The sequence below is a fragment of the Poecilia latipinna genome, unplaced genomic scaffold, assembly GCF_001443285.1.
Source record: "Poecilia latipinna isolate Pla-1442-1.1 unplaced genomic scaffold, P_latipinna-1.0 Scaffold74, whole genome shotgun sequence".
NCBI classification, from domain to species: Eukaryota; Metazoa; Chordata; class Actinopteri; order Cyprinodontiformes; family Poeciliidae; genus Poecilia; species Poecilia latipinna.
In genome coordinates, this window is record NW_015112690.1 from 325,816 (window position 1) to 343,675 (window position 17,860).

At 39.6% G+C, this 17,860-nt stretch overlaps 1 protein-coding gene across 2 annotated transcripts in view; it reads left to right on the forward strand.

Moving 5' to 3' along the window:
• LOC106935946 (enhancer of polycomb homolog 1) overlaps positions 1-10,808 on the forward strand; it is a 41,321-nt gene extending 30,513 nt beyond the window's left edge. For both annotated transcript variants that reach the window (XM_015016697.1, XM_015016692.1), the window contains 4 exons: positions 4,802-4,947; positions 5,091-5,232; positions 5,937-6,357; positions 9,221-10,808. In XM_015016697.1, the coding sequence (XP_014872183.1) occupies positions 4,802-4,947; positions 5,091-5,232; positions 5,937-6,357; positions 9,221-9,293 (782 nt within the window). In that variant the 3' untranslated portion in view covers positions 9,294-10,808. The remainder of the gene's footprint in view (positions 1-4,801; positions 4,948-5,090; positions 5,233-5,936; positions 6,358-9,220) is intronic.
• Positions 10,809-17,860: the final 7,052 nt, after the last annotated feature.

Here is a 17,860-nt window from a genome sequence, read left to right on the forward strand (position 1 = left end):
TTTTTTGGTTTGAGGGAAAGAAGCATGGAGATGTTTTGTGTGGGGGGGGGGGGGGGGGGGGGTGATTGGATTACTGCGTTTGTAGATAGATTTTTACCCAGAATGCAAATGGAAAAAAACCGTGAGCGAAACGGTGACTGGTACTGACTATATATTCCATTGAGGAAAACCAAGTTTCCTATCTGCTCAAGAGCCCCCCTGGTGGTTGAAGAAAAATCCACATATATATGAAAAAAAAAAACACTGAATGCTCTCTGGTATTGTTCAGGGGGCCGGACCAAACGAGGAGGCGGGCCGGATCCGGCCCGCGGGCCGTAGTTTGGGGACCCCTGCTCTAGACCCAATAAGCTTAAGAGTCCAGCGATGCGTTCAGCTCCACGTTTGTAAATATGAGATTTATCCAGTATTTCTGCTAGAAACAGAGCTAATGTGTCTTAAGATCCCAACCTGTGTTTATCTGTCAGTGTAGAATAATTCAGTTTTCTACTGCAGATTCTCAGCACCAATCTCTCTCTGTTTTCACAAATAGATTCAAGGTTTCCACAGAATCACTAACTTGTTTTATTGTGTTTCATGTAGCTTTGTGTTTTAGTTAGATGTGGTGAGATGCCATCATGATGCCCTTATACAATAAAACAACAATAGAACAAGCCTTGAGGCTAGATGCTACTGTTCTGATGTGAAGCTCTGTAGATGGGCCAAAAGAAGCACAGAAATCATCCTGTTTAGTATTTTAATGTTTGCAATCAATTGCTAACCAAGCAGAAGTTATGCTCTTATTTAATAATGTGGAAGAACTTCATTACCAGATTAGTCAGGAAGGGATCTTTACTGCTAGCTTGATGGTCTGGTTGTTTTCCTCCTTGTGTTGTTATATCTCTTGTTTCATGTATTTTGAAAGATTTCCTTCTTTCACAAGTCATGCATGACACAGATCTTATGAGTGTTTTTTCTTTTCACATGTGATATTTGCTAATAACTGCTTGGTGTCACACTTTCAGTGTGTAAGTGTTATGACCAGGTCACTAATTACTTTAATGCTGTTAAGATAATTGAGGTTAATGGTCAGAATCGTCCTCATCTGCGTCCCAAATCATCATAAAAACATTTTTTTCCTTTCGCTAGTACATTAATCATAGTTCATCTTGTATACCCTTTGAAAGGATTTTGCTCTTATGTTTGTGTTTTATCACATAGTGCAGACATCTGCTGCAGGTTCCTACAGTAGAGCTGAATGCCGACCGAACCTGAAGCTCTTTGACCTCCGAATCGTTTTCTGTGATAACCTGAAAGTCTTAACAAGTCAAATTGAAGACAGACGAGCTTCTCCTCTGAGCTGAGCTAACTTCTACTGTCAGGGCTGGAAATGTAGCAAACAGTGTCACTAAAATGCAAATCCAAATTTACTCCAAAGATATTTGTTTGGATCCAGTTGATTGTCTGGTTTTGTTCATTGTATCAGCAGAAACCTGGTTATTTATTTATTTGACGATTTAAAGGTGTTGACAAGTGTTTTGCCTAGATAGAAAGATTTTATCCACTTTCTGCCAATCAAAAACATCGGCTTAAAAATAAAGATTGCTGCAGTCTGTATGCTAATTGCGTAGCTGTAGTTGTCCTGAACTTTAACGTTCTTTTTTTCCCTCCTGTTTTCTCCACTTTTTCTTCCACTGTCCTCCATAACAAACATGTAATCAGAAACATGAACTCATGAGCTAGTTTCCAGATTTTCCTTTTGGGAGTTTCTGTCGAAACGCGTTGAGCCTGAACTGCTGGAGGAGGACAGACGAGCTCACAGCAGAACCTGATGATGGAGTCGCATAAAAGAGCTTCACACCTGTTAATAAAGTTTGTTTTCCTAATTTCAGTTCTAAACTGAAATGTAACGCTTGAAGCAGTTCAATCAGATATTTAAACAACTTTATTTTATTTGTAACTATAGAGAAATTAAAGTTTTTCTAAATGATTTTCTCAAAGCTACAGTGATGTGATGCGACTATTTAAGTGGATCTTGTGTTAAAATGGCCGTTTCTTCCTGAATTAACTTTGAAAACTTTGACTAGACCAACTTATTTACATACCACAGATTAAAGCAACAAGGAATATTACTGATGTATGTGACAAAACACAAAGGCGTTTCAGCTGTTGGAACAGTTTAAACAGCCGAAAACATATTGATGTTGCCAAAAGCTGCCAGCCTTCCCTCCGTATGTCCAAACACTTTAAAAAGTGTCAACTCTGTTTATCTTTTTTTCATGGAAATGAATTATGGGTTTTGTTTGCAGCTTGTTTTTGGAGGAGAGTGATGAGCATCCAGTAAATGTTCTGGTGCGTTTTATAAACCACCTGGTCTCCTAATCTGAGATGGTGTGTTGTAATAATATGCAAAATTACTTTCGTTTCCAGCTTGGATTTTCAATATAGAAGTCACACATCAGTTTTCACCATTTTTGTTGTATTATGGTGACCTGAAATCATAAAAATGTTGAGCTTCAGAAGCTTTTATTTATTTTACCATAAGCAGCATATTCAGCTGAAAGTAGGGATGTCCTGATAAATCTGCTCTGATTTTGTGAGCTCAGTGATGAGTCTGCATTTGCATGTGAAGCTGGTCTTATCAAAGTCAACAAAGGTCTAAGAATCACTCTGTCCCCTTTTTCTGAGAGAGCTGGCTGACTGACCTGCTGCCCAGGTAATGTCTGCATGTGCGCTGTTAGCAATAGTCACCTTAGCCACTTTGTTGGTATATTTAGTGACTTTCCAGACAAAATATCAGGAAAAATCTGTATCAGCTTTTTAAAGATCTGTAATCAGCCAGAAAACGGCAATCAGTGCACTCCCAGCCAGAAGGCCACATTAATTACTGAAGCTTTATGTTATCACCATTGAAAACAGCACAACAGAATAATATATCAGGTGTTTTGTTTACATTATACTTCAAAGTAAAAATTATTGTAGTTTAATACTCTAAATATGGGAGAATATCAATTGACATGACATAAGTAATGACTTAAATAAAACCGGCTTCAGGAAAATGCTTAGAAATACAGTAGTTTGAAACGCTGTTTAAATGCCAATAAATGCCAATATTGGCGCAGTATGTTTTCATGCTGCCAGAGCTACCACTGGAATCTACACGCATAAAATCCAGCATTGATCTGGAATTCACTTATTGATCTGGAAATGATTAGATGTTTAGCATTATTGTTTTAATTTAACTCTTTAAATAACCAGTTTTAACACTTAGCCGTCAGTCGTTGGCACGGAGCTATCAGTGCGTGTCGGTATGATAAAAACTGGGATGTTTACTACCAGTTACCTTCGTGGTGCTGTGAGGTAAGGCACCACCTAGGAAACTACCTAGGATTCATCTGGAATCCAGTTTCCTTCATCTCGATGTGAGGTGGGGTGGCGTCCATGATCCATTCCTTGCGTTATTCCAGGCTCCTTTTTGGTTTTGGAAATGTAATAAATTGTATTCCGCCCTCTACACGTTCTGGGTAACGGCTGTTGGGAATGCATATTACCCACTGACAACTGGGAGCGTGATTATCTATTATTTTCCTCAAAATCTCTGACTGCAGCGTGTTTTCTATGGTAGATACTGTCAGTGTTGTGACAGTACTGTACTTGGAAGGCTGATTGGTCAGCTGCTGACAAGAGCCCTGGAATGATTGAAGGAGGATTGCTCTACTCAGCGTGGGGCCGGAGCCGGCGTCATGTCAGCTGTGATGGAAGCTTCACATGTATCTTTAAGTCCAAGTCAGTTATATTGGATTATAAACGTCAACTTTAAATAAAAGTTTGAAACCACAGCTAAAAACCTGATGGTGTTTTGAATGGAATTATTTTAAAAAATAGTTTTGCTATTGTTGAATGGGACAGGTATGCTTTTGTCTTTGTTGAACTTTGACCTATTGAATTAGCTTTGAGTATAGAGTTTAATGTCCAAGTTGAGAGTTTTTCAGAAATCTTGTTCTGAGTTTCATTGATTCCTGCCTGGTGTTTTCTCACCTATTTTGATTGAAGTGATTGTGACTCCGTTACCAAAAATGAATCACAGACTCTGTTCCAGTTGCTCTTTGTTGTGCTTTTTCATGCAGTTAGAGAGAGAAAGCTGGAACCTTCTTCTTGAGTCGTATTGAATTCAGCTTCTCCAGTTTGAAAGTTTTTTGTTGAATAGTGAAACCAGCTAATTATTTTTTTTAATCTGCTGGCAAACATTCAGGATTGTTTTTTTTATCTGCATAACGGATTCTTAAACAGTCAACCCTCTTATTCCAGACAGATCCTCCAAAGCTTGGTTTCCTCTCCAGGAATCAGTAGTTTTTCTAACCTCTGCATATTTAGAATTAAAGCTGGAGTTTTCTGGTAGATGCCACACATTTCTCTCTGGTTCTGTATTTTTGTTTGCAAACACTTTCCGACCCAGCTACCCTTTATAAATAAAGATGTTTTCACAGAGTTTGATTCAAACACATTATTAAATCTGCCAACCTTCAGCAGACAGTTTTAATTAAAGGAAGCACAAATTTCCATTTGCAGCATGACCTCAGGTGCTTCTTCATTCCATTTTTAACCTGCAAAGTTTTAATATTTTTCAGCATTTATTCTCCAAGATGCAGATGAAAGTGATCACATCTGCTACGGTGGATTGTTGATCACTCACTGATTTTTAAGTTGCTGAAGCAGCTCTCTCTGAATCGGCGGAGTTTATTTTACAATCTGTTGTACCGACATGTGCCCGTAAAGCCATTGTTTGGCCATCATCTGGTTCTGATCTCCGGCTCTGTGTCTGCAGCGTTCACCGCCGAGCAGTACCAGAAGCACCAGGAGCAGCTGGCTCTGATGCAGAAGCAGCAGCTGGAGCAGAGCCAGCAGCAGAAGCAGCCGCAGCCGCAGCAACAACCGGTCAACAATCCGACAACCACCACCACAAACACACAGGTCAGTAGGAAGCCTCCACCTGATCTCATCTCATCTGAGCATATGGAGTTACTGTGGGGTGGTGAGAGAATCGCCTGTTTGGTATCAGAGGTTCTGAGAGCAGCTGTTTCAGTCGTTTTTCTCTCTGTTGTTGCTGGTTTCAGACCCTTGTGTCGAAAACGCTGGACCAGGCCAGCGCCCAGTTTGCTGCCTCGGCCCTCATCACCACAGATCAGCTGCTCGGCTTCAAATCCAAAGAGGAGTTGGTGCTGGCGACCGGAGTCAACGGGGTTCTGACCGGTTCTGGTGGGTTTCAGGCTTTCTGCAGGATTCGGGATCCCATCCATCATCCAACCACCCATCCAGCTAACCATTTCATCCCTCCAACCACTAAACCATCCATTCACCCACCAAACTGTGATCATCCATCCATTAGTTTATCCATCAAATCAGTAATGTATTCATCAAACCAACCAGGCTATCAGTTTCTCAAACAACTGTTCATTTGTCAATCCAGCCAAGCATCCATTTATCATCTTTCCATCACTACACCTATTCCATTAAAGCCATCTTTTTCTAGATTTCAATATTTAAACTAATCTCCTTTTGCTGTTTATTTATAATTAGTTTTATACTTTAAAAGTTGGCAAAAAGGATGGAGCACTCCGGGAATATAATGATGGATTTTTGACATGATATAAATGTGGATTTCAGTGGATTACACCATAGATGTAAGTTGATGGCTCCCAGCTCTACCCATCCTCCTTCACCTCCAGCACTGCTGGCAGCTCATCATTTAGTCGTTGCATCAGTGTTTAGTGTCAACCAGACTGAATAATGAGCGTGATAAACCCTGGATGTGTTGCAGCACTGCTGGAGGTGGATTGCATTAGATTATTTAGGTGTTTCTCTTCTTCTGCTAATGACTCAGTGCGGTAGTTTGCAGAAAAACAGGAAGCGTCTATTTCTCTTGTGGATCTTCAGCTGTTTCTTCTGTTCTTCCTCACCAGGCGTTTACAAAAACCTGCATCTCAGCAGCGCCGCCTCCACTCTCCACACCACCAACCAGTCGACACACACTACCACAGTCGCCGCCCCGACCTTCCTGCAGCCCTCCATCAACGCCGCCGTCCCCGCGCCCGCCACCGTCGTCCCCGCCTCCATCAACGCCACCCCCAGCACCCACACGGCCGCCACCGCAGCGGCTCTGGGGCTGTTGGGATGCGGCGCCGCCGGGGCCGCCCCCACAACCACTCAGGTCCTCATCGGGAACAACATCTGTCTGAGCGTGCAGTCGGCCGCCAGCCTGGCGGGACGCCACATCCCCCGGACCCTCGGCAATGTGCCAGCCTCTGCCTTAAAGCTGTCCACCTCCACCAACCTGCAGATGCCCAAAGTCTCCGGAGCGTCGTCCATGGACATGAGCTCCAGGTGAGGACGCCTTCCAAGAGGAAGTTGGAGAAATCATATTTTATGAACAGATTAAATTCCTCTCATCAGTTCCAGTCAGAAGAAGCTACATAACCAGGCGAATAAACATTGTTTATTATTATGAAACGTTTTATTAAACCAGATAAAACCCACTGAGATCAAAACTGACCAGAAAAGCCAGCACCACACAACAATGGAATAAATAAATGAATAAGAACTAAATAAACATCAAAAATACACAAAGTGCAGAAGTTATTAATAAAACATAGGCACTGATCGATTGAATCCCATTTTAGGTTTCTTAAAGGGACAGTATTATGTATTTTCCAGTGCAGTTTTATAGATTAATCAAGTAACTATTAATTTCAGTTGTTTAAAACTGCTTATTAAAGCACTTATTTTACTTAGTGTTTTAACACCAAGTAAAAATTGCACCGCTGTCTCTTTAAAAGCCCCTGCTCTTTCTGAAACTCCGTCTTCAGGATGCCATCACAGCGTAGCTCCACTGCTAACCCTCTAACATTTTTACCAGCTTTTCACTGAGAAGTACCTCCTATAATGAGCTCAGCAGATGTGCAGTTCCATCAGGTGTTTGCTAATTGCTGCTGGCTAGTCTGAAGGAACTGAGCTCCAAGGACGAGCGTTAGGTCCACCCAGGCGTTTTGCACAGCTGAATGGTTGCCGTGGAGATTTAAAGGATTTCTCAAACGTGCATGAAAGAATCGAAGCAGCATCCAGGTATGTTTTTGATTAGGAATAACATAATATGATGTAAAGCTCAAAAAAGTCGATTTTAAGTAACACTGTCCCTTTAAGATGGAGATGAAAGCTTTTAGTGAAACGAGTTGTGACAGTTTGAGCTCCTATTGGAAGGCGCTCCAAGCACAGAGGGCAGAGGAACGGAAAGCTTTCTTTCCTGTTCCCACATGTGGAACAAGGAGACCCAGAATGTCGTTTGATCGTAAACAGTAAAGGCTGCATTTCTCTGAAGAAAAGTTAATTTATAAGTAGGAACTGAGCCAAGAAGAGCCTTGTAAACAGTCATCCAGAGTTTAATGATGTTCAGAGAAGAGATGCCAACTTTTAATCAACTTTATTTCTACCATTAGGTAGATTTGGTTACAGTGAGGTGAGGCAGCTTTCGTGCCAAACAGGAAATTTGACACAAACACAATAAATAGAACATAATTTAAAGTGTTCAATTATTTAACATATTAAAACAATAACATACAAACACACTGACTTGAATATGGCATCTTCATTAGTTTAATAAAAACATTAAGAAAATTGTTAAAGCTCTTCCAGATTGAATTTTAAGAACTTATAACAGGAACAAAATGAGTTTTATAGCATTAAGTTTGACATTTTAGTAACCAGATATCTGCATCCAGATGGGAGCAGGGAGAAAAATGATTAAATCAGTTTTTTGCAAGTTGAAAATCCAAAATATTATTCAGCTTTTCTGAGTCGATGTATTCATGGCTGCCATCGTCCTGGAAGGTGAAGCTCTGTCGGTTTCAACTTTTATAAATCTGTCCCTTAATAATTACAAAATAAATCTGTATGTCAGTATAATTAACAATATAAGCTGCAGTCAATATATCATTCTTCCCACTGACTCCGAAGTGTGTAAGATGTTTCCAAACACTTTTTTCTTCTAAAATGTTTGGACTTGATTTATAGCAGGCTGTTTTTCATCTCATCCGTCTCAGTTAATTCTGATGTGTTCAGGGTGATGGAGTAGTTTTTCATCACACATCCCACTTTCTTTGTGTTTTTAAGTTATGTTTGCATATACTTGGAAATATGTCAACAAATCCAAATAAGATCTGTTGAGATGAAATGATTGAACATTTAAAAAGTTAAAAAAAGCTAAATTTTCATATCCAGTTTGAAAAGTAGGAAGAAGCCAGATCTCATATTTGCACATCTAAATTGTATTAATTTTATGTCACAGTTTCAACTCTTTGTCCAAACCGTGCTTATTATCCACAAAAGATTCCTGTACAGTTACATTCATTAGCATTAGCAAAACAACCAAAAGCATTCAGAAGGATAAGGGCCCCTAGTCTAGAGCCAGTTTTGGTGCCGAAAATGAAAATAAACATGTACATGAATAAATAAAAGTAAGCCAGTGGTTCTTAACCTTTTTTGAGGTACTGAACCCCCCAGTTTCATATGCGCATTCACTGAACCCTTCTTATCCTCCCTCTCCCCCACCTGCGCCGACACACAAAATACTTTGTGGTATTCTGATTTAGTAATGTAATTATATTAGCTGCGTTACCACCTACACGCCACTAGAGGCAGTACCAACCCCGAAAAGATGCGACTAAGGAGCAGATTTAGAAGTACACCGAAAGCTACAGAATTTGGTAAAAACGGTGAGTTTTGCTGAAGTAATTAAAGACACAAGTTCAAATCCATGCTGAGAGTGGAGCTCCTTCAATCAGTGCTCCTCCGCAGCACTGATTGGCTCAGCAATGTAACGTGATCCTCTCCAGCAAGTGATGGCAAAGCAGGGAGAGTCATCACGACTTTACACAGTGTGTCTTTACCTCCGCGGCAGGGGGTCCACCGGACCCCTGAGACCGACTCATCCAACCCCAGGGGTTCGATCGAACCCAGGTTAAGAACCACTGAAGTAAACATTTTAGTGATGTAACTTACAAAACATTAATAGACGGGTCTACACACAATTCATATGAGCCTGAGTTTTATATAAAGTAAAATGCTTATAAAACACACATTTGTTACAAAGAAATCCTAAATCTTTGGGCACCCCCAAAAACCTGTCGCCCTGGGCTACTGCCCATCCTAAGCCCGACCCTGGAGATAACGTCTCTGTCCTCGTTTCTCTCAGGGACAACCACGACGAGGACAAGCCGGCGCTGAACAGTATAGCAGACAACACAGTGGCCATGGAGGTGACGTAGTGTCGGCGTGTCGACGCAGCGCGGCGTTGGCATGACGACGGCGGCGGCGGCTCCACTCTGTAGGTGCTGTGCATCGTAGCATCGGGGGGCGCTAAAGGGACGGCAGGACTGGAAGCGGGCGGAGCGGCGACTCATCTCTTTTTACACCCTTTTTCTTTTTGTTGTTTTTGTTACCGTCTAGAAAATATTGACTCATGTAAACTATAAATATGACATAAATTAGTATCTGTACAGCAACTACATATTTGTAATATCCCCCCTCCCTCTTCACGTGTATATATATTACTTGAATACAGAACTGTCCATTTGTGATGTTTTGCACTTGGGAGTCAAACTTTAAAGGAAAAAAAAAAAAAAAAAGAATAAGCCAAGTTGACTTGTGGCGAGTGTGAGAGGAGATGTACAGAGAAGAGTTTTATCACGTGCATGGTGCGGAGCCTGCTGGTTTTATCTATTTATTGTGCTGTGTTTACAATTTGTTTTGTTTTTGTTTGTTGCTTTCAGTTTATTTTTTTTATTTGTACACTGTACCTTTGTTGGTTCCTGTGCTGTTGTGTATGTTTGATAGCTACGGACTCCTGGGTATTTTTGTATTTTGTGAACACAAAGCAGGTCCCCCCCACCACCACCACCACCCTCATCACTTTATTTTTTGCTTCGTTTCTTCTCCGCCCTCCCCTCCCCCCTCCGGATCACATTAAAGTGAACTGTGATGAGGAGGAGGAGAAGCAACTCTTCCTCTTCGTATAATGTCCCAAACACAAGTAACAAAACGGGGATGAAGTCTCTTCCCAGAAGCTTCTGCTTCTAATTTAAGCACTATTGTTTTGTGACTTTTTGTTGTTTTATATAAATATCAATGCTGCTTTTGTATTTTTTTAAAGGAGTCATCTGTCATTTTCATGCAAGTGGAGTCTCCTTTGTTTTATCTGATTAATTTTTTTTTTTTTTTTTTTTTTACAAAACAAAAAAAGCTATTTTTGTATTTTGTTTTTCTCCTTGTGGTTAAATTGATTGTAAGCTTTTTTTTTAAGACTTCATTCTTTTGTTCATTTGTTACTTGTTCATGCATAGGTGATAAGGGAGGTGAACGGGCAGTAATCGCTGTTTCATCATTCCAGTTTTTAATATCAGAAAGAGAAAAAAAAATCCTAATGAGGGGCGTTTGTGAGAATTTCTTTTCTCACTTCCTCTTTGTTTTCTATTTTTTTTTTCTTCTTTTTATTTCTTCTTGGTAAAAAGAATCTCCAGATGGCTGCGAGGCCAAAAACCACAAGTATTTGGTGCCTTCCTTTTGGGGAAAATGTATGTCGTCTCTTCCGTGAAGAGTTAAGAGGCACAAAGGCAGCATTACTTAGTAGTGCTTCTTGTCTTTGTCAGAACCTGAATGCCCAGTCCAATGGCAAAATATATCTTTGAGGTTTACTTGTCCCACCTGGAGGCTGAAAAGACTTAGAAAATGTGACAGAACTCTCACTAAAATAAGAAAATAAAGCCCAGGGCATTAAATGTGAACTGCTTGGACTCCTGTTTTGTGTGTGGTTCTCTGCTTGTGTTGAGATTCTGAAATTTACTTCAATTGACCTCCTGTATTTTACACAAAATCTCCTGTAGTGGTCAGTATTACAGCAGTTTTGAAGAAGCCTCTGACTGAAGATGCCTTGTTTTTGTATTCTAGTTTTAAAATGATGCTCAGACTTGTCCGATTGTCTCCAGACGATTTCAGATCAAAAACAAAACATTAATATCAAAGAAAACTTGTGTGAACACAAAACAAGGTTTGAGATTTTATTTATGTAGGAGGGGAATTTAATTTGGAATACCTCTGACTCAAACACCTCTTCTGACAGATTTAAAGGTGAGTAGCATCGTCTCTGCTGCCCGGGTATTGAGCTCTTAGCTTGTCATGATCTTCAGCCAGAGGTTTCTTCAGATATGTTGCAAGACTGACTGCTATTGGAAATCCTTCAAGTACCGAAAACAGAAGCGTGTCTACAACAAAATTGTTGAACAAAATGAAACATTAAGAGCTTTCTGACATTCAGCTGAACACATTCTGTATTTGTTACCTTTGCCTGCTTCATTTTTTTTCTTATAAAATCTAGGGGTGTTTAAGGATGCATAAAACGCATCAAGCTTCTCGCTGATGCCCAACACCATCGTTCCCTCAACAGTAATTGCTTCAACTTTCTTGTCTTTGTGTTTTCCGGAGCGCTCCCAGCTTGTTTCAGTCTCATTATTCATGCTGCAGAAGAGCAATCAGTCGTCAGTGAGACAGCTGGCCCACCTAGCAGTCTGCAGGGTGGGCGTTAACCCGGGCTCCTCACCCTCCTTACGGAGCCATTTCTCACTGCAGAGCCGACAGAATCTCGTTTTTCCTCATCGGCTCTTGGTGGCAACAGAAGCTCTGAGGAGGAAATAAAACACTGCTAATTTAATTCCAGAGCCTGTAATTAATCACATTTTGATCTAAAACTATATATCGACAAAATAAATGTTTAAAAAGTTTTAATTGAATAACAAACATGTATTTTTAATCTGTTACTCGGGTCATTCAGCCATCAAATTTGGTGCAAAGTGCTATTGTACTCATTCAGCTTACAAGCTATTGATCAGTTATTAAACTTTTTTTTGATTAAATACATAATGTGAACTTTAGCTTTAAGTTGCTATTTTAGGTTTCCGTAATATGCCAAATCCGTTTAGCGCAACTTGAACACTAGTCATTTCCAGTGTCCCTTCAGATCGCTTTTTGAAGCGAAAAATAAGCGCAAGAAAAGCGGCTTTCTTATCTACCTTTGTTGTTCGCATTTGCCGCTTGTGTATCAGATTTATGGGCGTACCAGAAACGCGCAAATACAAAGGTTCCGACCAGAACAATAACATTTGTTGATAAAGAAAAAGAAAATTGACAGTTTTTTTTTTTTCATAGAACGATAAAAAAAAAACTTGTAAAGATTATTCTTTAACTGAACAGACTAAGGCAAAAAAAAAAAAGTCTAAATAACTGGTTCTGCCATCCTTGCCTGCAACAACTACCATAAAGCATTTGTTATAACTACCAGTGAAATCTAAACCTTCCTCTTGTTTGTTTTTGAGGAATTCAGAGGTTGTTTTGCCGATGTGCTGAAATTAGCTTTTGCTCATTGATTTCCAGCAACAAAAGCCTAGTAAGCTACCATGAATAAGCTAACCCAGCTCTTTGTTTTGCTTGAATTAAAGAAAGGAAGCTAACAATGTAACACACACAGGCTGTGATGTTATCTGTGTTTACTGCCAGTTGCTTCACCATAACTGCACCACTGACGCAGCAGCACAGTCAATAAAGCCTGAATGGCTTTCTGGATCAAACCACAGGGGTAGTTTATGCTAATACCCCTCAAACAAAGTTCTGGTTCCTGTGTTTGCTCGGGTTTAGTGTTTCTCTGAACCAGAAATGAGCTTCCACTTTGATTACACATCCAAAAAAATATTCTGACATGAGAACAGAGGAAGCCCGTCTCCCCACTGACTGCTGCCACTCGCAGCCGAGCAAATGTAACTGTTGGGGAATGCTAATGAGGTGCAAGCTTGTTAGTTCTCCTCTATTATGCATCAGGAGGTGTTGGCTTTGGAGGCTGTTTTTGTTCTTCACAGAGAGAGGATCTGAGGATGGGGGGTGGCGGATAACTGTGATTAAAGTATCATCAAATAACCTTTCACCAACAAAAAGTCAAACTTTGTATTCAAAGTTTGTCTTCACCCTTAACGTCCCATCGTGCCTTGCAGTGAGGCAGAAACAGCACAAAGGGTGAGCTGGTCAAACTAAAACTGGTCATCAAAGAGAGTTTGGAGGCTTCTTGACATCTAGACAGCAGAAGAAGTCCTTAGAATAAATGATTCACTGTAACGCTCTAAAAATATCCCAGAATGAGTCAAAGTCATGCAAAGAAAGACTCACTTTAAATGATATAATGGAAAGTATCTCAAGTATTAAAAGTAGAAGAAAAAAGGAAAATGATGTCAGTGATCAGTGTTACCCTGGCTTTTCTGTTTGATCTCTCAGCTGAGGTAGTTACTTTGTATAGTTTCCATGAATCTCAGTTCAATCATGAAAAAAACTAAATATGTTGCAAAATATAACTAATAATAATAATAAGTTCATCTACAGCAGCAATAACAGCATCAGGGTCTCACCATAAAGTTTTGGTTGGAAATAAATTTGTTCTTGCACTACTCCCTTTGTGTTTAACCAAAAATGGCAATTATGTTGAGGTGCAAACTTTAACTAGGCCACATGAACACCTGGATTAATTCTCTTTGCATGAAATTCTGCCATGTCCACAATTACGTGTGTCAAACTTTAACCGTCGAAAAGATTTGTACGACGGCCATTGTAGATAGAAAGAAAAGAGTAAATTTCTGGCAAAAAAATAAAAAATCTGAAATTTTGATTTTAATCTCTAGAAAAAAAACTGGAAATTGCTGAAAATGTTCAAAAGTATACAATTTTCAACTTTTGAAACTCAAAAATGTCAAAAAAAATTAAATTCTGAGATCAATTTGCAAATCTTCGTTATTTCTAGCAAATAAAAAAATTTGCCAATACCTGAGACTAAAATGCTAATAATTGCTTACTTTAATAAGTCAATCATCAAATATATCTTAATATTCATTAATACAATACACCAGAGGCTAATATGTACAGCTCTCCTTGTCTCTTCTCTTGGGGGTTCAGCCAATCAGCGCCAAGGAAATTAAATATCGCTCCTGGATTGGCTGTCATGTAGCATGACTTCTATATATTTTATCTTCCAAGGCTGCATTTTCTTTCAAATATTTTAAATATGCTCTTCGGGGGGGGGAAATCACAAATAGCTTGGTTTTTCATGAATAATTTGAAATCTGGAGTCCAGATTTTGTGATGGTTATAAAGACCTTTAACAGAAAATAAACATTAGCAGGCATTCATTTCTGGTATTAAACAGTCGATGTTCATCATTTCTGACGAGGTAATTAGCGTCTGGGACAGCAGAAAGCCAGCCCCCAATCTTTGGAAATTCAGTCACGTCACATCCTCCCTCCCAGGCTGTGACACGGTAAATGTATTCAGCTCCATCAGCTAAATAAACATGTGATGCTCCACCCGTTATCCTCATTCTCATTTTATTATGGACGTCACGGTGCAGCTGACAGCATCTCTCAGTCTAAACCAGCACGGCAGAGTCAACATTGCATATCATTTCATTTCAATTTCCATCACAGTTTTTAGAATACTTTTCTGTTGGAAAAAAAAAAAAGAAGTTAAAAATAGTCATTACGTCGCCTGAAAAATCTATTATACATTCTTACAGCAGCCTGTAATTTAATCAGACAGGTTGGAAACAAATTAAAGGTTGGGGGGTTGTTTTTGTTGTCACTTATCTTTGCACTGAAGTCTGAATATGATGTGAAATTATGCACTTTATGAGTATTTTAAAGGTAGAGTAAAAATGTGGATCAGAACTCTTGTGTTTTGTTATAGGAGATATAGAACCAGTCAGGAATGTGTCTCTAAAACAGAAGTCCAGTTCTCAGATTTGCTGTCGTGCAACTTTTAGCCACATCCTTGTTCCTACACACCTGAATCCAATGAATGACTGTTTAGCAGGCCTCTGCAGAGCTGAATGAATGCGGAGGAGGGAAAACATGAGGACAACATTCAAGATACAAGGTAGGCTCAGATGGAAAAAAACTAAAACTTTTCTTATATTGTAGCTTAAGCAAATGTCTGGACCAGTTAAAAGTTTGCTTGAAGCTTTTTGTTAGGTTAGACTGCATGATTTGCATTTGATTAGGTATTGCTTGTTGATTTTGCATCAGTCCTTTTGTTCTGTAATTTAATTTCATTACTGGTGATTTTTCTCCTTTACATTTTTCCGATCAATTTTCATTCACTGATCATTAAAGCTTCCTATCATTTCTGCACAATCCCTGCTAAAGAAGCCATAGAGATTGAATATTTTGATAGCACTAGTTATAGTTTACTCATATTTTTCCTTACAGTGTACACATTTTTGTTATCCTAGTACATTTACTTCACAAACATTTCTTTCTGTGTCTACTCTTTTGTTAGCATGGAGCTTTTGATTGACCTGATTCATTCAAATTATTTTTGCAAAGTTTTATTGTCTCAATCTGCTCTCTTTTTCCTGGAAACTGCATATTGGCTAGCTAGCATCAGAGGATTTGCTTACAAACTTCTTGTTTAATCGTTGCATGTCAATGTAATATGGTTAACACTTACTTCAATGTCACATTAATGCCTTGTTTTCACTGAGGCACAGGTTGGTGTGGTTTTTATGGGACATTCAGGGAGATGTTTTCACTGACCGTTGGACTCTTACTATGGTGCGATGACAAATGTGCTGTATGTCTCATGCTTGTTGCAAGCAGTGATGTTTTTCTGTCCCCAAATTAATGGACTTTGTTGTGCAATGCTAGCAGATCCACCCTAACTGAACCGAACCATTGTCCTATGGACATACAACTGAAGGACGCCCGGGAATGGTGCGGTACAGGTTGGTTGTATGAGCCGCTTTTACGATCAAAACATACAAAATGGCGTATCGATACGTACCGCATCCTTCACCGGAAACAAAGTTTATTACTGCAATTTAGTGGTTTGTTACCCCCTAGTGGTAAGAAATACAGACATGCCTGTTCCAACGGAAGTTCAAGATACGTATCCAAGTTTCCCCTGCTTGATCATTTCTGCGACTCTAACCAAGAATATCACAGTTAGTGCAGTAGACTCATGCCTGTTTGCAGCATTTGTGGATTTTGCTGTAAAACACAGATTATTTGTAGAAAATTCACTTATGATGAAAGTTACTGACACGCTATTGGCTGGCATTTTCAAAACAGCCAATCCAGGATCGCCATTCGTTTACTATGGCACCGATTGGCTGTACCTTCAAAAGCGGAAATAAGGAAGGCGGAGTATATTAGCTTCTAGTGAAGAAATGAAACGGTTTCCACTGTTAATTTATATGAATATATATTTTGTTTTTGAACTATTAAAATAGTTAAGTGTTTTAAGAGGGGGTCTCCTATCCCACTGTAATAACCCATTGCAGGATTAATTATTTGTTTCAAATCCTTATAATATTTAAAACCAGCCAAAATCTTTTTAGTTGCCTGTTTTTACATTTTTATTTGCTGCACTCGCTTTAACTATTTCTGCAACATTTACACACACAAATCACATTAACTTGGTTTATCTTGTTTAATTTATACATGTGTTCCCAATCTCTGTTTTTAAACTTAGTCTTGATTTTTCTTTAAAGCACACTGAATTGTTTTGTACATGAATTGTGCAATACAAATAAAACAAATTTTCAAAGAGCTTCACATTAAAGGGAAAGTTTAGAGCCAGAGCTGAAGAAGAAATTCCTTCCACCAAATTGAAAATGAATGCAGGAAACATTTCACTGGTTGAAGAAGAGCAGAGCTGAAAAGCAGCAATTTCAGATCGGAGCAGAAAGCCTCGCTTGCTGCTGTTTGTGCTATATTTGCTCGTGTGGCCTCGAGTGGATTCCCATGTGGGCTCCATTGTGGAGCTTTTCAGGAGTAGTCCGCCTGAAGTGGGTGAGTAATATGTTTTCATATATAGAAGATGGGCAAAAATATGAGCCCATGACCCAGTTGGAAACAAAAAGGAAGGGCTGAATAGTAGTAGCACTTCACAGGACCCTCCTGACTATTCAGAAAACAATAAAGAAATGCAGTCGGCAGCATATTCCGCCTGAATTAAAGCGAGTGGATTATTATGGATTAGTGGCCGTACCTCCAATTAAAGCGTGCCGACAGCAATATGCAGAAAAATCCAGCTCAGATGCACAAATGCAGAATTTTAATGATGTTCAGAAAACACAATCTTTTCTCTATCAGACCAGACGAAGACTAAAGTGAACTTTCAGTCATGTCTTCAGGGACACAAGTGGGCGGAGCTTCTCCCTGACAGAAGATTGGGGGGGGGATCGGGTTTTGTTGCCTGGCAGCGAGACCCTGCAATGACAGTGTGTCAACAATGAGATGACAATGAGAAAGAGATTGCGGCTGGTCGCTTCAGATGAGGAGGAGGGGGGCTGTGGCGGGATGGCCTTCGCTTTAGGGCGGATCTGTGTGTGTGTGTGTGTGTGTGTGTGTGTGTGTGTGCTCAAGGCGAGGCCTGTCAGGGAATCTATTCATGAATATGCACTTTAAATTCGCCTCAGCTTCATTTATAATTTTCTTCTCCTCCATAATGCGACCTTCATGTTGTATGTATGAGTCTTTTCAAGTGTTGGATGTGGTGAAAATCCAATCCACTTTATGTGTTTGGTTAATGAGAATGGGCGGAGCCTAGTTTCCCCCCTCTTGACTACTAAGGAAACATTATTTACATCTGAATAAAAAAAAAATTGAAGTGATTTTTGATGAATTTCAGTTAATTTGTTTTCCAGCACACATCAAGTACCAATTCCTGGTAGTTTTCTCCATTCTTCTGTCTCCATTGTTGCATTCATCCAAGGCTCAGCCTGTACATCCATCCATCCATCCATCCA